General features: G+C 48.5%; 1 protein-coding gene across 1 annotated transcript in view; it reads right to left on the minus strand.

The window, feature by feature from the left end:
• TMC3 (transmembrane channel like 3) overlaps positions 1–13,639 on the minus strand; it is a 39,199-nt gene extending 25,560 nt beyond the window's left edge. Inside the window, exons 1-5 of the mRNA XM_045813052.2 lie at positions 13,377–13,639; positions 11,996–12,142; positions 8,370–8,445; positions 2,906–2,987; positions 110–216 (exon numbers count right to left, since the gene is read on the minus strand). Of these exons, the coding sequence (XP_045669008.2) occupies positions 110–216; positions 2,906–2,987; positions 8,370–8,445; positions 11,996–12,142; positions 13,377–13,465 (501 nt within the window). The 5' untranslated portion in view covers positions 13,466–13,639. The remainder of the gene's footprint in view (positions 1–109; positions 217–2,905; positions 2,988–8,369; positions 8,446–11,995; positions 12,143–13,376) is intronic.
• Between the last annotated feature and the right edge of the window lie 3,313 nt (positions 13,640–16,952).

The following is a 16,952-nucleotide window of genomic DNA, read 5'->3' on the forward strand; positions in this document are numbered from 1 at the left end:
GGGTCATCCTTCCCACGAGGATAAGGAGGGTTGTCGCTTTACAGGACTGCGCTGGCCTCCCTTGTTTTGAACGGATGGCCCTTCTTATTTCCCCTACACCAGTTCTTACCTCTGGAATGACAATAAAAGCAGCTGTCATTATTGTCAGCACAATGTTTATCCCAAACAGCCATCTCAGGAATATGAAGTAGGAGGCAACGCCAGACCCAAAGTGACCTAAAAAAACCCCAGACAACAACCACAGGGGAAAACAGTATCAACAGGATGAACGGGATAAAATCCGCACAGTGCAAAGTTCTCTGCAGAGCAACACTGCAATTTTTGGGGGATCAGGACAAAGACAAAGAATGCCATTTTTGTACCAATGGGGGTGTTCCCCCAAAATAGTCATTTACGGAGGTCAAGGTGCTCATTAGTATTTCCACTTATAAGCACAGGAAAAGAAAACTGTAATTTAATTATTTCCCTAATGACATATTCACCTAAAATACTTGTCAAATTCACATTTCACATATGTTCAGAAGAATCGGCAATCTTCTGAAAATTGGATATATGTTTTTTCATTCTGTATAGTTTTGAGAATTCCAAGGATTTTTCTCGGAATTATTTTGTCTTAATTTCAAGATATATACCAATTTGCTAGGTGTTAACATTAGGGGAAACTGGGTGAAGGAATTACAGGAACTTTACAACTTTTCTAGATAGTTAAACTTTTCTATATCTCTATTTTATTCTAAAGCAAAAAAAAGTGTATTCAAGCCCAAACTTCTACTAAGAAACTAAGGGAGCACGGAAAGGAGATGAGGATGTGGGTGATTTGTGCTATCCTTAGAAAAAAAAAATCTCTCGAATTTTTACTTCAAATTTAGTTTGTGTTTGTCATAATAATGGGAAAACACAAAGCATCACCAAGAAAACAAAAACATGACCTATTCTGAGCTCACTAAATTAAAATCACTACTAGAATGAGTTTCTAGTAAACTTTTAGTGTGACCCCCATTCTTATTCTCTATGTGTAGATTTTTTGTATAAAATTGGCATCTTGAGTTCTTAATGTATTACGAGCATTTTCTCATGCAAAAAAGATTCTATAAAATACATTGTGTTGTTTCATCAACTGAGTTTTCTGTAATTTATTTAACGTATCCCCACTACTTGATACTTAAGCTTCCGACTTTGCACGAGGTAGGGGATTCACTAGGGGAAGTAAGTCTGCAATGCATAATTTCCCTTCAAGGGCAGGTTTCCTAGAAGCAGAGCCCCAGGAAGAGATCCTGATCACGTGACACACTGAGGACGTGCTCTCTGGAGAAAGGGAGTGGGGGGAAGGGGAGGCTCGGGGGGAGGTGGAGGGGGTGGAGAGCTAAGCAAGCACGTGGTCTTTGCTGGAGCCTGACTTCTTGGGGGACCCTGGAAGGCGAAATGCACAACACAGTTGGTCCACTTTGCACAAGGAGCCAGACTTGACTCCCCTTATTTCGGCACTGCCTCCCTCTAGGCCCTCTCTTGGGGCCCAGGATGGGGTAGGGGGAAGGAGGGGGCAGGTGATGTGTGCCCAGCAGCTGGAACAGTGCAGGCCCAGGGCCATTCTCCAGGGAAGGGGGCAGCTGTGAGTCACAGCACGGACACCCAGAGCAGCCGAGAAAAGCTGGACCGGCCAAGAAATCCGGGTGGGGCACCAACTTGGTCCTTGTGCATTGATTGTGTTGTGGTCTTGTTTCTCTGGTTGTTAGGGAATGGGAGAGTTTTATCAAAGAGCACAAACATTATGAAGGCTTTGGTTACAAATTTTAACTTTCCCCTAGCAATGCTGGTCCAATGTACATTCCCACCCACTGTGTAGGAAAAAAACGCTAACTTCCATTGAAATGCTGAAAATCGTTGTTTCTCCACTTGTCAGCATTTAGCTTTGTTGTTTTAGGGTATGTACAATGTCTTTTGTGGGTAATTAAATACAGTGCTATTTTCCTTGATGATTTCCTTCTTTACTCTCACAGAGAGGTTTGCATTCTGTGATCACATGCTCTGTATTTCCTTTAATTATTGAGTGGTTCTCTATCTTCTATTTAATAGCTCCTGGAACCCGACAGGGAAGGGTCTAAGCGTCCTCTTGGTTCAACTGCTGCAGTGTTTATAATGTTTGAACATTTTGGTTATGTGAGTTCATTTGTGTTTTTCTTAAAAAAATTTTTTTTTGGATGAGTCTTTTTGATGTGTTTCTTCCGTATAAGTCTTAATGATCATTTTGCTGAGTACAAAAAATAAACCCCATTACATTGCGATTTCTACTGGAATTGCATTAAACTTGTAAACTGATGTCGAGAGAATCCACGTCTTCCAAATACTAAATCATCCTATGTCTCGGCACGAGACTCTGGAAATACCTGAGGCCCAATCTCACAGTTTCCTTCACTACAGACTCACTGTTAGGTTTATTCCCGCCCTTCTCTGGCACGTGTCACGTGTGCGTGTGTCACGTGTGCATGTGTGTTGTGTGTCTACGTGTGTGACTATGTCGTGAAGGTGGCTTATTTATTTTTCAGACCATGCTTTCTGAATGGTTACAGTCGCCTCGAAGAAGAAGCTCATCTCTGAGGTTTTGTCTGGCAATTGCTCACTCTTCTGCTGTTTTTCACCTGATCCTTCAGGGTCCCTGTTGGGTCTGCTTCTGAATGGAGAGCCAGAAAAGCAGAGCCACAGAGAATGTGGGTCGGCTATCGTCCCAGGAGGAGCAGTGGGACAGATGTCTTCCATCCCCCCCTCCCTGCCCTGTCCCATGTCCAGCCCCGCTCCACACCACGTGACCGTGGCCGTGGTGGCGCCGTGTGGGGACCGGGACGCCCGGCCCCTTCTCGGGCTGCTGGCACCGCACCCCCGCCCCACTCCTCCGCGCGCCCGCACTTACTCTCAATTTTCTTTATCCTCATTTCCCAGGGAATGAACATGACCATGAAGTTACAGGCCAGGCGTGCAAACTTCCGCCAGAGCTGAAAAGGAGGGAGTGGGGTTAGAGAACTTCACAGTTGTCAACGTGGCAGTGACTTGGGATGCTAAGGTCCTGAGTGGAGCACAGGCTCCCACACACACTGTCCGATGCCTTCAATTATGCTTTTGCAGGACTTTGGGCAATACTAGGACCAAAGCAGCGCCCTCGTCTCCTCCGCGCTCCCGCTCGGGGAAGGGCACCTGCTTCGGGCTCTGAGTTGTGCTGTCTGTACCCAGGTGCCCTTGCTCCAGGGTCACACTGGCCTTACTCCTCCCATTCCTGCTCTGGGGACTAAAAGCAGTGGAAATTCCTTGAGGAGTAATGTCCAAATGCACCCAGTTGACCCCACTCTGAGAGTGGGGCCCAGGAGTCCACATGGCCAGCAAACTGCCCACCCGGGGGTTCCTAATTCCCTGTTTTGGGGACGAGGAGTCGAGAACACTCCCTGAATGTGAGCTCCTCACGCACCTCCCGTCCTGCATCTGTGTTTGTCTCCCCGCCTCTCTCCCGGCCACTGCTGCCAGCAGCGAGATCTAGAAATTTGTCTTGTGTGTTTAAGATGCAATTACCAAAAGTTCAGAATCTTTATTATTTTTTTCTTTTTCCTCCAAGGAGAATAAAGTGGAATGTGCCCTGACACTGGCTCGGCTCTCCCACAATATTGGCAGGCTGTTCATTTTAACACACAAACAATCTGGGTTTGTGTTGGAAGCAAATGATATCATTGCAGAAAGAAGGCCGGCAAATGTAATTACAGCATTCTGAGCTCTGAGACAGCACATGGTTCTGACGCAGACACGCATGCTAATGTCCTTCGGGACGTGTCTGCTAAGGCCAGAACGGCTGCTTGTAAATGAAAGTCTGTTTGAATTTTATCAGACGTTGCAATTGTTCGTCTTCTGTTCATGGTTCCAGACCCAGCTCAAACCTAACCACGCCCATGATGAGTTCACGCAGCTTCTCTGGAGAGAGAAATAGATCCTTCTCTCGGTAAAGCTCACAGCAATCGCTATCCCTGTAATGTTGATCAGAGCCTACCTCGTGCTGCCCCGAGATTTTCCCCGTAGCCTACGTGCTGTAGCCCGGTGGGGAAGACCAAAGTTTTGCTCTTTCCTCCCCTACGGCGTGCAGAGGCAGGGTGCTCAAACAGCCTTGGAGGCAGGTTTGGTGTTGGAAAGCAGTGAGTCTCTGGCCCACTGTGAGTGAAGTCCCCAAGTGTCAGAGGCCCTGGGCAGGGGGCCCCACACCTGAGTTCGAGCTCCAGCTCAACCGCTATCCTACTATGTGCTCCTGGGAAAGGGATTTTCTTTCTTTGGGATTCAATTTCCTCGTCTGGATGAGAAGCAGGATTCAATCAGTGGTATTCAGAGTTACTCTTTCAATTTAAATTTTGGTTGAATTTCAATGAGAATTTCACACACTAAAGCTGAGTAACTTTTGTAGGTAAGGGATGCAAAACCTCCTCATGAGAGAAGTCAGGGGCACTGAACCCCAACACTCATTCTGGTAATGCAAGTCTACACCAGCTTCCTGAAGGGGCCTCCGAGAGGTAAGTGTGATTGAAAAGCGTGATTTGTTGACAGCCAAGATTCGATAAGGCATGGGAAAATATGCTTGTCTGCTGATTTGCACCAAATCTCCATGGAAAGCCCTGAAACTCTGAAATGATTTGAGATTTTAAGAGCAAAGCAAAATCAAAACAAAGCAAAACCAAAAGGCAAACTTGGAAGAAATAGGTCTTAATTGTGGGCCTGGGTTATTGGGTACCAAAAATAAGAAAAAGTTCATCCTTTCCTCTTTGGAACAGCCTGTAAAGTTGCCTAGAACAAAGGTGTTCTAGCAACAGGTATTACAGTTTATGAAAAATAAATTCTTCCAGAGCGTGTACTGAGCACCTACGTGTGTTTCCAGTACCGCGGCTGCAAATGGACAAGACGTAGGAGACGTCAGCTGGCACAGAGCTCGCATCCAGGTAGAGGGAAGGCAGCAACAGACGAGTCAACGCCACAGGGGGACATGGCCCATTGGGACTGGAGGAGAAAGCTCTATTAAACAAGGGGATCAGGAGAGGTCCATCTGGGGAGCTGAGACTTGAATGAAAAGGAATTGCTATTTCAAACAAGAATAAATTGGTAGAGGAGCTATCTAGGAGGGCAGGGCAGCCAGTAACATGCGTGAGTTAGCACGTGCTGGGCATTTTACAGTAGAGGATGGAAGAGGGGGAAGTGGGGTGAGATCCAATAGGTAGGCAATGCCCCGACCAGGTAGGTCATGGGAAAGACTTAGATTTAATTCTAAGTGTAATGAAAGCCTATCTATGTATCCATTATCTATCTATGTATCTATCTGTGTATCTATGTATCTCTCACTCTCTCTATCATCATCTATCTATCATCTATCTATCTATCTATCTATCTATCTATCTATCTATCTATCTATCTATATTTTAGGTAAGGGCTGGCATGAGCAGTTTACTGTCTCAAATATTGCCTGGCTGCTGTGTGGAAGAGAGTGGATGACTGGGGTCTGTGCAGGGAGGAAGCAGGAGGACCTGCCAGGAGCTCTGTCAGTCTATCTACCATCATGGGCAGGTGCCAAGTCACATGACGAAGGCTCTCAGGAAGGGTGACCTCCTTTGTTGGTATTGTGTGAGACACAAAGGACATAGACTATTAGAACCAGAGGGAATCTTGAGAATTGAACTTGAAAGCCAAAGTCAGAGCGGGGAACCAATGGCAGAGGGACCTGAGTGTCCTGACACCTGCTGGAGTGACTTCTGGGGTCCCGGTGGTCTCACACATGCACACCTGGCTTCCTTCAGAAACACAGACGTTTTCTGGTGCTGAAGGCAGACTGTCTGTAAAGAGCTGGAATCGAGTGGAGACCCATGTGAACGGGGGCTGCAGGCTGGAAACAGGGAGGGCTCCCCAGTCTGCCTTGTGTGGGCAGCTCTATGAGTGGGACCACGATCTCAGTGCTGGGACTCATGGAGAGTGGGTAGCTCACAAAATTTACTATTTGGAAAACAGTTATCATCTTCAGCGTATAAACCAAGGGCTGTAACTGGATGGGCTGCAGGCAATGTGCCAGCTGGCTAGACACCTGTTTTCTCTACCTGGCAGCTGGAGCGGATGCTGATCCCTAGTGGTTCATATCAAAATTCCTGGTGTAAAAAAAGGTGGAGGAACACAGTTCTGAAGCTGGGGAGGGGAAGAACCAAAGCGTGAAGAAGATGGGTGGGCGGATGGCTTTTCTTGGGCATTTTACTGCGTCCCCAGAAAGCAGAGAAAGCTGAGTCTGGACTATTTCGTCACCCCAATGCCTGGAGCAAAGCGTGGCATGTGGGTTCAACTGAATTGGATCGAACCACTTTCTGTGGGGCCCTTGCTCCTAGAAAGGCAGGCAGCTGGGTCTGCCTGGCACCATGGAAAGCCTTGGGGCAAGCTCTCGGTGAGGCTGAACATTCAGATTCCCTTTCTCATTGTAGTCACCCTGCTCCTAATAATTCAGCCCGTTATCAAATTACATCTTTTTTTTTTTTAAAGATTTTATTTATTTATTTGACAGAGATAGAGACAGCCAGCGAGGGAGGGAACACAAGCAGGGGGAGTGGGAGAGGAAGAAGCAGGCTCCCAGAGGAGGAGCCTGTTGTGGGGCTCGATCCCATAACGCCGGGATCACGCCCTGAGCCGAAGGCAGACGCTTAACCGCTGCGCCACCCAGACGCCCCTATCAAATTACATCTTAATCGTATTGATCTTACTTCTCACTGTTATATATGACAGGTTGTCTGAACTCAAGTGAAGGTCCTCTTAGTATTTCCAAGTGTTTCCAATAGCATTTCATCCTGTCTGTTTAGGGGAAATAAGAAGGGAGCACATATGCTCATTACTCAAGAGATACACTTGTTTTCTGTATTTGTTCCATAAACTCCATCATAGCGTGACAGGCATAAGCAGTCATGGGTAATCTTGGTCACGGGTTAGATTCGAGTTTTCAGGCCGAGTCTGTGGAAAGTAAGGGGACAGCCAAGGCAGAACCTCGGAGAACTTTTGAGATTTTATAATTTTTCAGCTATGTAAAGTTCACGGCCAGCTTTAATGTAAACCTCATTAAGAATCCTTTTTTTGTTTCAGAGAATCTAAAAGGAGTGCATCGGTCAGCTTTTGTCTGTTAAAGTATAGCAGACTTTAAAAAAATACAATATCCAATATTGGGAAGAATATTATGAAAACAGTAAACTTGTATCTGTCAAGATCGACTATAAAGGGTTTTGGAAAATAGTTTATTAATATTTATCAAAAGCCAAAAAAATGAATTATATTTTTTTCTATGGTGACTATAGTTCTGATATTGATCCTAGGAGAGGTATTTTAAAAGGTAGGAAAAGGGGACACTTGGGTGGCTCAGTCAGTTAAGCATCTACCTTTGGCTCAGGTCATAATCCCAGGGTCCTGGGGTCGAGTCCCGTGGTTGGGGGGGGGGGCTTCTGCTCAGCAGGGAGCCTGCTTCTCCCTCCCCCCCCACTTGTGCGTGTTCTCTTTCTCTCTCTCTCTCTCAAATAAATAAAATCTTTCAAAAAATAATTCAATAAAAGGTAGGAAAAGCAATATGTGGAAAGATATTCCTTGCAGGGTTATTAATAATAATGAAAAATTATAAACAACTTAAATATTCACCAGCAGACAAATAACTAATTAAGTTAATGTGCGTTTATCTGTCATGGACAACAGTATGTGTAAAAAATACGTAGCAAGATGGAAAAATCCTTCTGTTACGTGTGGGGTTAAGTGAAAAAGGAAGCAAGACAAAAAGGCTGTATACTATAATTACTCTCAGTGAGAATTATATATTCAGTAACTGGAATATGAGATTTTAAAAAAGATACTATATAAGGGCATGATTTTTTTCTTTGTCTTCTAAACATTTATGAAAATTACTCTCAACAGATAACTTCAGTATATATTAAAGTTTAGCTTTAAGGAACTGAATGGAAAAAATAAACAAACCCAAACCTTAGCACTGAATTATAAAGCGAGCGTTGGAATATATGAGTAACATTCTCATTACAAGACGGGCAGTGAAAAAAACCTACACATATGGGTGGGAGTAAGTCAGGAAGGATGCTGGGTCATTTCTCAAGGGAAGATGCTGTTCTCGGGTGAGTTAGGCTCACCCAGGGTCATGTACCATTGGCAGGTGACCACATCCGGGACTAAGCTCCAGGTTCTGGGACGTGCAGACCTTGCAGCTCATGGCACTGCTCTCGGCTGCAAGGACGGATGTGCACAGCCCGTGTACAGTGACAGGCACAGTGGCACGCAACTCCCTGGCCCCCGGACCGCAAGAGGGGGTGGGAGTGCCCGTGAACACATGCTCTCACCTCGGCACCTGCCGCTTGGTAGCCGCGGGTCCTGGTTAGCCTCCCTTCAAACTTCAGCACAATCTCCTTAGCTCGCCTGAGAGAAGAAAAACACAGCAGTGAGCACGATTTTATCATACCCGCTATCTTGGCAAAATGTGTGAAAGTGCGACAGGAGCAGGTGGCCAAAAGGTGAGGGGACAAGATGCCGTGATATTTCCTGACCTCTGGCCACCAGAAAGCTCCTTTAAAAAATACTTTCTGAAAAAAAAATGTAAATGGATAAATTCTTAGAAAATGATGATCAATGATGAAATGAGTTGCAACGAATTTCCTGAAGCCCTTCCCTGATTGTTGTCTGCGAATCAGTCATGAGCGGGTTGGTGGGGGAGTCCTGGCAGTGACCACTAGGGGGTCTCACCCCTCCCCTTAACCTCAGCAGCCTTCCTCCGGCAGCCTCGTCTCTGGAAGTCCAAGTCAGACCTAGTCTCGGAGAACCTGTCTGGAGGAAAGGGTGGTGTCTGCATAGCCACAAAGAACCCGATTCAGCCCACAAAGACTGCTGACATGCTAACTGACCACTTTGGTGAGCGGAGCCGAGGTCCCCCCCTAAATGGTTAATCCCTGAAATGCACTGAGTTCTCCACGGGGATAGATGGTTAAATCCACACCGGCAGGGACAGCAGGATTCGACAATCAATGTCAGCACCAATGGGACAGACGGCAGTCAAGGACCCTTAGAGGTGAATGTCACCTTCAGGGCGACCTCATCTGACGCTGCGCTGATGAGACCCTCGTTATCCGTGGCCATACCCCCTCCTCTTGATCATGCTTGGTGCTGAAAGGCTTGGTTCCCTGGAGAGCCCCGGTCGCTGCTAGGGAGGTCTTGCATGTGCACCCCAACAGCCTTTTAGCAACACCCACTGCTTCCAAGTCTTTCCCTGAGAGACGCGGAAACTAGCTGACTCCCTTTCCCACCGAGTGAGACGCAAGCTAATCAGAGTGCTCGCTGGGTTTTGGAGCGCTGGGCCCTCCTTGCCGCCCCTCCCGGCTCCCTGGCCCTGCCCATGCCCTGGCTTCATTCCAGATAGAACCACAAATGCAGGCAGGGGTGAGGGTTGATGCTCTGCCCTGCCCAGCATCTAAAAGATGGAGGCCTGTACATGTGGAATAATTTATTTCAATTCATTATTTATAATTTTCTTCCTGCAGACGTTTTCTGCACACTGACTTGGGTCAAGCACGGCCGGACACAGAGGTACGTAAGACACAGTCATTGAGCTGGAAGAGCCTGGGGCTAACAGGGCGACGGAGAGCGGCTGTGGTGAGAGTATGAGATCTGAGGGGCCAGGGGGGAGCCACCATACCTGGACCTCCTCATGGACCCAGGTTGACTTGAGGGCACCGAGCACTTGCTTCGCTGCGCGGGACACGAGCCTGTGCCCTGGCCTCCCGGACAGTGCTCCTCCAGGCTGAGCGAGGGCTCCTGCTTTTCTCTGCGACCGCGCCCCCTCCCTGGCTCCTCACGGGGTCAGGCTTCAGTGGTCTCTGTGCTTTCCAGATGCCTCCTCGGCAAATTCGCCGAGGGAGACGTTGCTCCAGGAGCTTCTCAAGGTGACCAGGGAGGAGACGTGGGGCCCAGGGCATGATAAACGGGCGTGCTCAGAGGTCGAGCCGCCTTTGAGGGCCTGACCGCCGGCCCCGGGGAACCAATGTGGCCCTGTCGGCGCCCGGGCTGAGCCCCCGGCCAGGCGTCAGCCCCAGGGCCTGGTTTGCCCTTTTGACAGAAAAGTGATCATTTGCTGTGCTCTGCCTGCAGGTTGAAAAGACTTAGTGTCTTATCAATAATTAATGATCATTAATTACTAATTAGTAATTACTAATTACTCCTGCTAACCAGTAATCAGCCATCAGCAGCGGCATTTCTGCATGATTTTTTAAAAACTCAGATACAACACATGACCTTTTTTTGTTTTGGGATAAATTGCCCTAATGATTCCTTTGGCGGAGTTCCTCTGTTTCAACAGAACGTGGGTGTTGGGGTCAGAGAGCCCGGGGTTCAAAGCTCAGAGCCGCTCTCGGAGGCTGTGCATCCTGGGGCAAGCCATTTCACGTCTCTGAGCATCGGTCTTCTATCTGAAGTTGCCATCCCCACTCAAGGAACCAGACGTGGGGGGGCTGGTATCAGACAAGGAGGATTAACCAGAAACTGCTGAGCCTAGACACGACAGGCACCCTTAGCCATCTGCCGGGCCACCTGAGGGCCGGCTGCATCTTGGGCCACCTGCAAGAGCATGATGCACGAGGGAGCCGACAAAGCTGCGATTAAATGGGAGAGAAATGCGAAGCCTGATCGCAGACCTGGGGAGGAGGGGCTGCGTGCTTGGCCTCTGGAAAGGGCGCTAACAAGGTTCTGAGCCTGTCCTCGCCTCGCCGGGTGCCCGATGATTAGGCTGCGGTCTGTTTCTCCAGGAAGGTCCACTTAACAGGTCAGAGTAGCTCATTGAGACCGTTCAATTAACTCCCTCTGCTGTGACCCGGGCAGCAGCGTCATCCATCAGGACTCACTGGCGGGCCGTGACCACCCTGTATCAGAGACCGCTCGAGGCGCTCACACGGCTCATCCCATTTAACCCTGGGACTCTCCGTGGATCTCAGACTTCAGTAGGCGAAAGAATCCACCTGAATGCCTGTTAAAAATACCGGCCCCCCTCTCCCATACTTTCTGTTCGGCAGGTCTAAGAGCAATCGGGGATTCTGGGTCTTTACCAAACCCCTGCTTGCTTAACGGGGCACATTTTGAACAGTGTTGCAGGTGCCATTCAACACCATCGCCTCAACTTTAAAGAGAAAGAAAGTGGCCAAGAAATTAAGAGAGTGACCCAACAGCACATAGCTCAGGACTAGCAACCTGTCTGCAACTCTTTGGCTGTTCACTGTTATCTAAACAGATTCCCTGGTGTGACTCTAAGGATCATAGTTACCTGGTTTCCCACAGAATCTGGTTTCCCCCCAGATTTCCAGCCCAGCAGGTGGAATTACCGTCTGTTTTCATCCCGGCTTAGAGACTTGCCTCCGGGGAGTTTGGTTATTTTGTTCACCTCGAGACACAGTGCTAACATCTAGTGTTTGAAAGGAAGGTAGAAAACCACAAACTCCACCAACACACACACACACACACACACACACACACACACACACGACACACACACATACACACACACACACGACATACACACACATATACGCACACACATACACACACATACACACATGCACACATACACACATACACACGACATACACACACATACACACACATGCACACACACACACACAGATACACACATACACACACAGACACACACACACATATACACACATACACACATGCACACATACACACACAGATACACACATACACACACATACACACAGAGATACACACACAGATACACACATACACACACACACACACACTCACAGAGATACTGGCCACCTGAGGCCCTTGTGACTTCTCTGCGTCAGATCCAGAGTGCCTGCCTGCCACTCTCATGTGGTCTTTGTGCTCATTTCCTGGGGCAGGACAGGGCGGTTTCGTGGAAAGCGTATTTGCAATAATCAATACTGGCTGTCCAAGCCCTTACCTCAGTGCTCCCAGCTTCTGTGCCATGGTCCAGGGTCTGCAGCGAATGTTTGCCATGAGATCTTTCTGGAACTGTATATTCTGGAAGATTTGTTCTGGATCATTGCTGTCCCCTGTCTCATCAGCATTAAAGCTGTCATCCAAGTTGCTGAATGGATCGAGGCATTAAGGAGGAAATCTGATTAGTAGAATTGCTTCCAGCAAAGATCTTGCCCGGGGCACGTTCAGCATCTTGCTGCCCCTGGGTCATCTGTATGAAGTTTGTATGTATAGAGGGAGAGGGACCGGGACCCGGGGAGGCAGAGGGAGAATTTGGCAATCTTGGGCAACACTGAAGCACATTCATTGGAGTCTGTCACTTTGGCGGGTCAATGAAAGAAAATGGTTTCTCTGGATGAAAGGTTTTATCGGAAAACGTCATAAAAGGAGACAAGAGGGTGCTTATGAACAATTCCTGAATAGCAGCATCTTTGATGGCAAAACAATGTCTATTTCAGGCTATTGAAATAATCACTAATTTCAGAGACTGGGCTCCTCCCTGTCCCCCATTTTGCCTGGAGGCAAAATAAAAAGCCAAATGCTGTCATCCAGAGGACCCCCCCCCCCCACGTGCCCACTTCCATTCTTGGAAACTGAGATAGCGGAGGCAGAACAGGCAGCAACGTCTAGAAACAAGAATGTAGCCGAGCAGATTTATGTGGGCAGATATCACAGGGAAAGAGTTACTGTGTAGGAGAACCATTTTCCCACATTTGCAACATTTATTCCCAATAACAATTGATGCGCTAACCCTAATGGGACTTTCAGGAGGATAGGAGGGCTCTGCTGCTTGATCAATGATGCATGTCAAAGTAAAAGGAAATAACTCCTTTGCTCTTCCCTGATTCGGACGGTTTTTTACTTACTCATAGGAGAACCTTCTCCAATTTCTCCAAATTAATGGAGGTTTTAATATACCTTTATAAATACCTAACAGATTCAAACAGCACTCCCCCACTTCTTCCTAGCCCGAAGCCTTTCCCAACAGACACCTTATTTATTATGACAGATGTATTATCTGCTCTCTCGACATCGCAGATTGAGTCAACAGAGAGAAAACAGAAAACGCATGCCTATGGGTTCGGCCAGGTTGGGGTACCTTGGATTCGGGTCCCCTGGTCAATAAGCAGGTAGAGCCCTCTCTCCCTGTGCACATTGTCAAGGTGGCCGGCCCCGTTGTGCAAAAGCCCAGGGAAAGGAGTTTCTGAGTTCATTCTGAGGGACAGGGCAGCGGGATGGGGACTTTGTCCTCTGGTCGGACGCAGGCAGGGCGCTGGTGACTCGGGCTCCGCTCCTCCGCACACCAGCCCCCTTAGCCCGGCAGGTGGAGGGAACCCACTCACCTGAGCAGCAGGGACTCCTGGTAGAGGTAGTGCTGGCTGGGCTTTCTCCGGACGCTTCTGTAGCGTTGGCATGCCTTCGACGGCTTCATGGGGGCTGACCTGCTGCCAGTGGCCCCGAGGGGCCGGCAGGGTCCCAGGAAGCCGGCAGCAGGGGTCTGCTCCAGCCGAGGCTTCTAGGGGAGCCGCTAGGCTGCGGTGCTCCCCGGCTCTCAGGAGCAAGAGTGCGCGTCTGCAGCGAGCCTGGCGAGGAGGCCAGCTGTGCATATGTAATGCTAAGGTGTCTGCGCGGCTGAGATTGGCTGGAGTCAGCCGACAAAGGCGGGAGGCTTGGCCAGGCTGAGCCAGGGAGCCCTAGGTGCTGCCCAAATCCTCACATCCGTGACCCCTCGTACTCTGCAAACCGCAGAGCCTTTACATCTATTCCTGTGACTGGTGTTGGCAAAATAGACAGAACGCAGGGCATAGGGGTTTTTCCCCCCATGTTTTTACCTCTCAAGGAAGAGGCTTGGAGTGAGATTCCTGCCTGCGTTCGCACGGCAGAGTCCAGGAGAGGAAGTCATAACGTCGTACGTGTTTATTTTTCTCTCAGCCTTCTTTTTCTATTTGGAGAAAAGTCACATCCCCAGCAATGCTGCACGATGAATATTGCATACTCCCAGCCCAGATCCACTAGTCGCTGACATTTTGCCCCCTCTGCTTTATTTCTATTTATTTACTTTCCCCCAACCCCAATGACAAGTATGTTTCAGAAAAATAATGACACTTCTTCCCAAAATATTTCATCGTGATATTCATAATAATCAAAATAACATTTTCTTACATTTTACATTTTCTAAGTGTGGCCACATTAGTCAACAGGATAATCGTACGAGTAGGAGTGGGGTGAAGAGCTTTTAAGAGGCACCCTGGAGTTTCACAATAAGAAGGCGAGAATTGGAGAGAGTAGACGCTCCCACAGGTATCCTGAAAACAAATCACCTGCTGCTCTAAGATGGGGCGGCCAGCGCAGGTCCCTGGGGGCACACGCACAGCTGCTCCCCCCTTTCGTAGGTAGAAAGGTACCCAGTCCCCTTGCCACCTTCACGTTCCCCTCTCTAGTCATTCACTGGGATTCTCCACCAAAGCATTTATTCCCAGATCCAGGACTTTCCCACAGTTTCACAATATAAAACCCTATTTTCTGATTAACACACAAAATGGTCTGTTTGCAGTTTATATTCACTGAACAGGAAGGTGCAGGACTGAAAGACAAAAGTCCCTTTCTGTTGAGCAGTCCGCCTGTGCACTAGTGGCAGGGGGGTGAAGAAATGAATGGGTGGGTAGAAAATCCATCAGCAGCTCTGGGTAAGGGGCTGGGGCAGGGGCTGCCTTCTCCCATGTACGCATTCCTCCATTGACTCATTGGCAAATTAATTAGATAGCTTTTGTGGTCTGCCCCACACTGGACGGCCAAGGGCAAGCCAGAGCCCTAGTCCAGGGCCCTGAGGTTCACGGACTCTCAGACAGGTGTTGGGACTCCAAGCTCTGGGCAGGGGAATGAAGGAGAGGCCGGTGACAGAGCCGGCCCCCGGGGGGCCCGAGACACCAGATCACCTGTCTGCCAATTTGCCCGAAGCCATGTGGCCTGATGCTCTGTCTCATAACACTACAGAAATCTGTGCTTGTCCAGATGGACAACATAGTGCATGTGATAGGATTATTTCTACCCCAACTGCCCCCCCCGCTTTTTTTTTTTTTTTTTGCATTCTTTTGGAGAGCTTTACCTGTAGGGATTCCTTCTGAGCTTTTCAAAGATTGTTTTCATCCTACTTTTTCTCAACGCCCATCTGCATTAACGTTTCGAGCATTTTTGTCTTTCTTTGCATATGTATGTGTATATACGTATATGTATGTGTATATCTGTGTATGTATATTTTTTATTTATTTATTTTGATTTTTTATTTATTTGACAGAGAAAGAGAGTGAGCACAAGCAGGGGGAGCGGCAGGCAGAGGGAGGAGCAGACTCCCTGCTGAGCTGTTGCTCTGGAGCCCAGCAGCCCAGCACTTGGGACCCCATGCTCTTCCCCAAGCCTCCCCAGGCTCCCGGGGGCGGCAGAGGAAGTGCAGACAGGGGATGCCGCTTCCAGAGTGCGAGGGCATCAATTACCCTGCATGCGTTGCTCATTCTCGGACAATTTAATTAGAGGCTTTAGGTCCTCTGGATGATGTTAGATTAGGCCAGCCTGTGTCTACAGACAAAATGACTACAAGTCCCTCAAATGCTCACAATTGGAGCACTTAAAAAAAACCAGAAAGGGATCCAATGTCAAAATGAGCTAAAAACCATTATTTCCTAGACCAACTGCTTACGGGATCTGTGTGGGGGCAGAAGGAAGGTAATGAAGGGGGATGGACAGAAGGAGCCATCGAAGATCTATTTGGAGAACATACAAATCCCTTTCATCGAAACAAAGAACCCAAACCATTTTGTTGTATATCCCAGGAGGTCTTAATAGAAATCATCAGATGGTTTCGCTTCCAGGAACAAAAACATTCATAACCTATGTCATCGATTAAATCATATTTTCCCCGCTAAGGGAATTCTATTCTGAGACAGTGACGTCCCTGAGCACATCTCAGCGTGTAAGGTGGGAGTCCCGTCGGCCATGCCAGCCTCCCTTTACGAGGGCATCAAGCTCTCACCTGTGCATCTCACAAGAGAGACTTTCCCATCTCTGAGCCATCCTGACATGCCAGGATATTGCTTCAGTGACTCTAAAGCCTTGCGTTTGAAGTTGAGAAACACATTTTAGGTCTGGAAGAGGTGATTCAGGGGAGAGGCTCAGTAAACGATCGTTTCCAATTTTCTGACTAGCAACTGAATTTGTAGAGACATGAGAGGCATGTTTTTGTTGGTGGTGAATTCCTCATGAACTCATCGGCGGCAAGGAAGTTTGAAACTGAGCAGACACCCTGAGATTCCCGTCAGGGGTCACGTGACGCACTGTGACTCATTTAGCCGGTGAGAGGTTCCTCATAGGGGCAGGCGGGCTTGGCCTCTGCCTCAGTGGCCCCCACAGCGAGTGCCCCGCAGCGAGTAAAGACAGACGCTCACCACCCCGCAGAACCCCTGCAGACGAGGAGCTGGTCACCAGACGGGTTGCAGTTAAGACAAATTCCAGAGCCACGCTGTCCCGCTCTGCTGTCGTGCTTGCTCAAGGGAAGAAGCGCTTTTGTAGAGAGGACCAGATCTGAACACATGCTCCGTCCTTGGAAAGGAACAAGACACTCGAACTGCTCAGAAATCGGGATAAGGCAAGCAGCTGGGTTCCTTGTCAGGAGACCTCTTAATAGTTGGCTGTGATTTTTCTCTAATGAGTTTTGGATTGTATGCAGCCGAATATTCGGGGACGTGTAGAAAGCAGAGCCGATGCTGTCTCTGGGGACGGGCTGCCTCCTGCCAACATTTCCTCCAAGTCCCCTCTGCAAACAGCAGACAGCAGCCCGAAGAGCCCCTGCGGACCGGCCACGCCGACAGAGCGGAGCAGGCCTGGGCCAGAGTATCTCTATCATAGGTGGGCCCAGCACCCACCCA

This window comes from Ursus americanus, chromosome 28 (genome assembly GCF_024610735.1).
Source record: "Ursus americanus isolate L20-20 chromosome 28, mUrsAme1.1.p, whole genome shotgun sequence".
Classification (NCBI taxonomy): domain Eukaryota; kingdom Metazoa; phylum Chordata; class Mammalia; order Carnivora; family Ursidae; genus Ursus; species Ursus americanus.